Source organism: Diaporthe amygdali (genome assembly GCF_026229845.1).
Source record: "Diaporthe amygdali strain CAA958 chromosome Unknown NODE_22_length_803717_cov_65_427750, whole genome shotgun sequence".
NCBI classification, from domain to species: Eukaryota; Fungi; Ascomycota; class Sordariomycetes; order Diaporthales; family Diaporthaceae; genus Diaporthe; species Diaporthe amygdali.
In genome coordinates, this window is record NW_026517042.1 from 707,810 (window position 1) to 715,226 (window position 7,417).

The following is a 7,417-nucleotide window of genomic DNA, read 5'->3' on the forward strand; positions in this document are numbered from 1 at the left end:
CTGAAATACACTCTCGCTTGTAAATTGCCGACGTCAACAACCTGGTGATGACCTGGACGGTGGAGGCTGTCAGGCTAGGCCCCAGGCCTGGCTGCAGGCCAAATATCGCGTCAGAGTCGCCTTTCGATTCTTGCGTTGTAACTGAATCACGAAATAATTATATAATCTGGTAAATTCTTGAACGAAACGAAGAAAGGATTCTACTTCTGAATAAAGGAAAGTAAGGAAAAACTATATACACTTGGTATCCTATTTCAAGACTTGGCTCCGATAAAAACAACCAAAACAGCAGCATACGCCGCCACCGAGGCCAAGACCGTCTCCCCTTTAAGCTCGCGCCCGAATATCGCTAATACACCAGCAAAGATAACCGTAGAAGCACTGGTTACAATCAACGTTGTCAAAAGGTCATTTTTAAGCACCATTATTAGCATTGGCACAATCAGCGCAAATCCTCCGAGCAAGCCCATGCTCGCTCGTTGATAGAAGGCCATCAGGTCCATGTGTTCGAGCAGCTGTCCACGTGAGTCTCCTGGGAGGATGTTTCGCCTCCCTTGAGAATCCCAGTCGGTCTCCTGATCGATGTTACCTTGAAGGAGTTCCAAGTCTGCTTGGCTCGGCACAAGTCCTGCGCGCTTCATGAGGATAAAGCCCAGCCGCTCCTCGGATGTAATGCGAAAGGCGTCTTGTCTGCCAGTGGATTTCGCAGCGGCTTTCTTGATGAGCATGAAGTCATAGTTGCGGGTGGCGGTGGCTGTTAAATTAAAGGTCAAATAGAAGTCTCCATATTGCGAATGAATTAACAATATAACAAAGCAGGCTAGGAATCACTCGTTGTTGCTAGAGTTACGGCCCTCAGTGAGGGTAAATGCTAGGAAACTGACCTACAGTAGTCTTCCAATAGCTTCTTGGCTTCGTTCATCTCTCGCTCCCCGGTATCTTGCCGGTCACGAATCCTTTTCACCAGTGCCACTAGCTGGTGCTGTAGGTCATGGATCACCATCCTCTGCAAAGTTGCAAGCTCAATATCGAACAGAGTTACGTCGGGTTTTCGTTTAGCGAAGAGATGGCCATCCGCTACCAGGGCTAGCCTTCTGTAAAATGGCAGCTCACCCAATGACTCGGGTCCGATGGAGTACTCGCCATCATACAGTGCTCCGCCATTCAATGCGCTGCTAGGCCGCGATGTCGGTGGAATTCTTTGTGCTGCGTCTGTCCAATGAGATTTCGACTTTTCCCGCGGCGCCATACTTTGAGAATTTCCCATTACTGGCTTATTGAGATGATCTCTGTATTACAATACGATAGTCCTAGCAGCTCAGGCCGTAGTTTGAAGTAGGCTCGAGGTTCCCCGCTTTCTGTGGGCTTTATTATGATGCCCTGGCTTTGAGGACGTACTTAGTAATAGCCTGCCCAAATCCTGTTTATCGGAAGGATATGCATATCAGCATATTGGCTTATGATGGACAAAAAGGTGGGTTACACAGGTAGTAGAGTATCTGCACTATCCCTGAAGGGTACCTGTTTTGGGACGTGCTTGCCGTGGCGACATAAGCGAACTTAGTTTCATTCGAAGTTAGCTGTAAACCTACGGACACAATGATCGCTTTGTTGTCATTCTAGATCGGTAGAGTCACAGTGTGCGAATTGAGGACTTCAAAGCCTAGTTGACTAGTCTTCCATTTATATAGGGCTCCTGGTCCATTGGTATGCCGTACAAGAAATAATAAGTGTCCGAAGTTGACCGCCTGGAGTCCAGCACTTGCTTGATATTGGCCCAACCTGCGCGAACTATTGCAATGCTTTCCTCGGGCTTGGTTAAATGGAGACTTACGCCCACCTGCTCGAACAAGAGTTTGAGCATTTGTATGAAAGTTTGCGTGACTTCCGTGTCGATTCGACCGCTGTAACCATTGCCGAGAATAATTGTCTGGGCATGGAAATATAGGTAATGCGAAGCAAGAATGATCTCCCTCGATTCTGAAAGATATATCTGATATTTGTTATACTTCTTTGCAATTCTTAAGTTGCGTTTGGCACATGCAACCGTGGCGTATTATGAGCTCGGTGCTTCCGTTAGAGCACTCTGTTTTGCAAACTCGTCCGCTGCTTTGTTGCTTCAATGGCTCAATTTCCGGGTGCTCTTTTAATTGTGACCCGTAGCGTATGCTGGGTTACTACTTCAAGTAAGCCTTGCAAGCGCGGTAAACTTGCCTGAAAGACTCTAAGGGAGACCTATTGAGGCCGTCTGCCACTGTTAAAGGGGTAGAGGCAAATGTATAAATGTACTTCGATACCAATGCCTCTAGATGGAGGAGCCTGTCGGAGATTTCGTCAAGTCCATTCTCACATTGGGGTCGAGCCCGTTTGAGACTCTGTCGATTGTAATCTGGGTGTCGTCCGACTTAGCTACGAGGTCTTTTCTAGCATCAAGTGTACGGTGATATTACTAGAAGTCTTGTGCCTCAATCTTTGCACTTACACTCAGAAGACCTAAGTGCGATGGCCTTCTTCGCAAATGGCTTAGTTAGATCGAATGAAGATAGGCGCCGGCTTCCGAGTTCCACACACAGAGTCATCCTCACTTTGGACCAACATAGGCAAAGCGTCAATCATTAGACCTAACCCTGGCTTTGTAACCTCACGCCATAGTGGAGCAGTTGCTAACTCAGGCTACTTAGATAAGTGGCCGAGCATTCATCATCACTTGGCTCAGCTTACCCTCTCCCAAGTCTCTGCACGTCCTTAAACAAATTCCAACGAGGACCTTCTGTTGACTGTGCATTGTTACCGTGCTTGTAAGTAGAACAATCTCATAAATGACGGTTTATTTCTGGCCAAGTCGAGGGAGTTTCCACGTCTTAGTCGTCATAGACTTACTGACTCATTACAATTAAGAACCCAGCCTCACATAAGCACATACCCTTGGCAGCGACATCTCACAGCGGAACTGGTTCTAGATTCCTTGACTTTGCGTGATCAACATCATTGTCGCCAATCACGCACTCTCCATTCCAGTCTAGTCCCGCGACCATGGCCAAAGCACCGTCTATCGAGGTGAACAAGCTCACCTACTCGTTCGCCGACTCCTCGCTCGGCGTGCACGACATTTCGCTGTCAGTGCCGCCGCGCTCGCGCACGCTGCTCATCGGCGCCAACGGCGCGGGCAAGACGACGCTCCTGCGGCTGCTGGCGGGCAAGCGGCTGGCGCCGTCGGGGGCGATCTCGGTGTCGGGCGTGGACCCGTTCAAGGACGGGCTCGAGGGCGTGACGTACCTGGGGCTGGAGTGGGTGCTGAACCCGATCGTGCGGACGGACATCGGCGTGGTGGAGCTGCTGCGCTCCGTGGGCGGCGACGCGTACCCGGAGCGCCGCGACGAGCTGGTCGAGGTGCTCGACATCGACACCAACTGGCGCATGAGCGCCGTCTCGGACGGCGAGCGCCGCCGCGTCCAGCTGGCCATGGGCCTCATCCGCCCCTGGACCGTCCTGCTGCTCGACGAGATCACCGTCGACCTCGACGTGCTCTCCCGCGCCGAGTTCCTCGCCTGGCTCAAGCGCGAGACAGAGACGCGTGAGTGCACCATCGTCTACGCCACGCACATCCTCGACAACCTCGCCGGCTGGCCCACCCACCTCGTGCATATGCACATGGGCGGCGTGCGCGAGTGGGACACCACCGACAAGTTCCTCAGCAAGCTCGAGGGTGACACCGGCAACTCGCGCCTCGGAGAGCTGGTCCTGGGCTGGCTGCGGGACGACCTGAAGGCGAGGGGCCCGCGGAGCCAGAACCGCCGCGGTCCGGAGGGTAAGACGTACGGGTATGGTGGCGCGGAGTTGGGTGGGTACGGACTGGAGACCAAGACGAAGGAGTAAGCAACGCTAGGTGGGGTATCTGTCCCGTGGCTGCGATGGGCCTTGGAGTGTGTGAGCCAATTTCAACAAAAGCATGTTGCGCGGGTTTTCCAACGATTTGAACAGCATTTTGGCAGGGGTTTTACGGAGCATCACTATGAAGCGCATTTAACATGGCGTTGACCAGACGGTGTATGCCTTTCAACACGCATAGGCGGACACGAGGGAAAGGGTTCAACACTGGGTTTTGGCAGAGGGCGGACATGTTGAGATAGGCGTTACGGCTGTGTTTCCAGACGATTTATACCCCTCATCGGGCAGATGGCGAAGAAAAGAGGTGTACTTTAACATATACACTTTGCGCTTTCAATACAGGTTGATCAGAGACGAATAGACACGTCTAACAAGACGATATTGGTTTTTAACGTTTTTCTCTTCTTACAATTCTTGCCAGTGGATGATAAGCAGGTCAAGCCTTAGCTCTTGCATCCAACAGATTGCGCATCGTGCTGTACATCAGCTCCGGAATGCCACCAAACTCCTTCTCCTCCAGGTACTTCAGCACACCGAGCCGGTAGTCCTGCCACGCAAGCTCGAGCCCGCCCTTCCTCGCGAGCTGGCCCAGGCTCCTCTGCGTCACGGGCCCGGCGTGGCGAGCCCGCAGTACAACGTCCTCGTCCTCCGTGTCCTCGAGGTGGCGTACATGTTCGGCGGCCTGCAGGCACAGCAGCGGGCTGTAGCTCATGGTGAAGAGCGAGGCGAGAGCCATGTCGCCGCCGTCCGAGAGCCCGGCGACGTAGGCGGCCAGGGCGTTTGCGACGCCCTCGTCGACGGCGCACCCCCTGGCGTGCGCGTCGCGCGTCGTGAACGCCTTGCCGCGCCACAGGCAGTTGCAGATGTCCATCAGGAACCCGTTGAACGTGTTGACCTGCTTCTTGTCGTACTGCGGGCCCAGCCCCTTGGCCGCGTTGGACATGTACGTCGCGAACGCCTGCTTGTACGCCGCCAGCACGGCGCAGAGGCGTGACGCCGTCGCGAGCGAGGGCGTGAACTGCAGCGTGTACACGAGCGGCACCGGCGGAATCGTGATCTGCAGAGACCGGAGGAGCGTGCCCTTGGAGTAGATATGCGCGGCGCGCTCGTAGAAGTCCAGGACCCTGAGGGTGGTGTGCTCCGTGGGTGACGTCTGCAGGAGGGTGAGGCTGAGCTGGTTGGCTTGCGAAACCAGTTGGTGTACGGACTCGGAGGCGTGTTTGGGGATGTCGGCCTCGTTGGTCAAGAGGATGACGTGCCAGCGGCGGAGCAGGTTGGCATACAGTTCTAGAAGGTCCAGTTGTGACTCGAGAGAACCATCCAGCACTGCCGTCTGTAGCGTGGACGTCATGATGGAAAAGTCTACGATTGACTTAGTATTCGTTACAATTTGGCTATTGGGGTTTTCAAGTCAATTACCTTCAGGGGTCATCAGCGGCGCGTAGGCGAGGATCTCATGTATCCGAGTGTTAGCCTTCAAATGCAGGCGCAGTCCTACCAGCTTGACGATGCCAGTGTAGAAAGGCGATATATCCTGTGCAAGTGTCAGCCTCAGTTAGTATGGAAGACGGTGAGGGGCTTGACCTTTGTGGTCCGAGCATATTCGAGAATTATCCTGAGTGTTTCTTCCATGGCCCGGACATCCGCATCGCCATTCAGGATCTCGGCGAGCTGCACATCCATCCAAGCTGAAGCTCTCTTTAGATTCAAGTCCGGCCTAAGCATCATGAACTTCTGAAGAAGCGGATCCACCAGGACAGCAACAAGGTGATCTGGCAGCTCGACCTTCTCGAGATTCGCGGCCAGACTTTCAGCGCTGTCGACCTCCTCCAACGTGACCGATTTCTCATGTGCGTTGGAGGTCTGCACAGGTGGGAGCCCACCTGGTTTGGCAACCTTGGAACTGGAGAAAATTTGTTGATTGGTCTTGAATCCGTCTCTGGGACCTTGAAGACTGCTCTGCTGTTGCTCACGGTGCAATTTCTGGATCACAGATAGCCTCTCCCGCCACTCCGGGTCAGGCAGTTTGAAGGCGCTTCCCTTGCCGGTGTTGCCGACAATGATCTCGGGATAGTAGTTTCTGTAGACGCGGAGCAACCCCTGTAAGTGCCGGTCGTTACCAGCCTGCCTCGACAGGTTCAGCAGAGCCTGTATTCGGTAGTGCTGAACATGTTTGCGCCTTGTGATGATTGCCAGAATATGGAATAGTTGAGGCCTGGTGGCAGAGACATCCAAGAGATTGAATAACACGCTGTATGCCCTCGACAGGACCGCCTGCGCCTTGGTTTCGAGGACATGATAAACCTGGATCACCCAGTTTAGAAGGGAACTTTGAAGAGTGAGAGATGGCTTGATCTCGCCCAGACCGAGGCAGCCAATTATCTTCAGTATAACGTCTTGAGAGACTTTCCCGGCGGGATACAGATTCTTGATGATAGAGTTGAGGCTGCCCTGATCCAGTTGAGCAGGCGAGACGATCAAGTTGATGAGATCAAGGAGCTCGTCTGGAAGGACGCCCTGACTGTACGCGACTGAAGACAACTCTGCCACCTTGGGCTTCACATCGACGTCACGTCTCTTGGCAGGCACCTTGGAAGCTTCGTGATAATGTCAGTTATAGTTCATATTGCCTCGTCTCATCCACTCCGTCTTCAGTCTCGAGTCTCGTCTCTTCTCATCTCACCCATCTGCCGGCGAAAATACACACCTTCGACAACATCATCTATGAGCGACCGTGTTCTGGTCTTGTATTCAGACTCCATCCTGATTGAAATTTTCTCGAGCTCAGCCCCACTCAGACGGCATGGGGGACAATTTTGGCGACGTTGTTCATGGTGATGATTGCTTCCAAACGGACGACGCGACGAGACGCGGTTTAGGGGTGCTTCACGCGTTCCGGGCCGGCAGCGGGCGGGAGCTAGGCGACGCAGGGTTGCCAAAGGCCCTAGAGTCCGGGGCGGGCTACAAGAGCTCACGGCGCCTGCCAGACGGGGTGGGGCTTGTCGATTACTAGCATGACGAGCAGCCAGCTACTTTGTGTGCTTAGTCTACTTACCCTCCAATCCATCACCATCAATCACCCTCATCAATACATATTAAATAATCGTCTCCTGTCTGACCTTAAACGTCATCGAATGTCAACGGTCGGACACCATTTGCTTCACATTGGCAACGAAACAAGATCGGTTTTGTCAAATGCAGTCCAATGCAGTCTCGATGGCCGTTGAAAGAAATAACCCGATCGAGGCACAGCAAAGGCGATCCCCTCACCAGCTCTGGCAAATATTGCTTGTCCAGCCATGATGTCGTGTAACCCTCACGACTGGATCAGGGAGGTGTTGTCAAGTAGGTGCACACACCCCTTGGCTGCCTGCAGTGACGACAACCTTCTCAACCCTTGACGTCGAAACTCTGACAAGTCGCTTGCGTCTCCCGAATGCAAGCCAACGGCTGTGATCGACCCATGTCCAGTCAGTCGCTTGGCCTGCCCACGGGATATACAATCATTGTTCCAATCTACAGGCTGCCA

At 53.4% G+C, this 7,417-nt stretch overlaps 3 protein-coding genes across 3 annotated transcripts; 1 reads left to right on the forward strand and 2 right to left on the reverse strand.

Moving 5' to 3' along the window:
* Window positions 1-254: 254 nt before the first annotated feature.
* Window positions 255-1,249, reverse strand: J7T55_004691 (uncharacterized protein; the record flags this gene model as incomplete). Its single annotated transcript, XM_053130407.1, has 2 exons — window positions 255-754; window positions 889-1,249. 2 exons carry the CDS (start codon window positions 1,247-1,249, stop codon window positions 255-257), a joined length of 861 nt encoding a protein of 286 aa, XP_052991618.1.
* A 1,784-nt stretch (window positions 1,250-3,033) lies between these two features.
* Window positions 3,034-3,876, forward strand: J7T55_004692 (uncharacterized protein; the record flags this gene model as incomplete). Its single annotated transcript, XM_053130408.1, has 1 exon — window positions 3,034-3,876. One exon carries the CDS (start codon window positions 3,034-3,036, stop codon window positions 3,874-3,876), a length of 843 nt encoding a protein of 280 aa, XP_052991619.1.
* A 448-nt stretch (window positions 3,877-4,324) lies between these two features.
* Window positions 4,325-6,650, reverse strand: J7T55_004693 (uncharacterized protein; the record flags this gene model as incomplete). The annotated part of the gene is made up of 4 exons (XM_053130409.1): window positions 4,325-5,250; window positions 5,308-5,422; window positions 5,473-6,485; window positions 6,596-6,650. 4 exons carry the CDS (start codon window positions 6,648-6,650, stop codon window positions 4,325-4,327), a joined length of 2,109 nt encoding a protein of 702 aa, XP_052991620.1.
* Window positions 6,651-7,417: the final 767 nt, after the last annotated feature.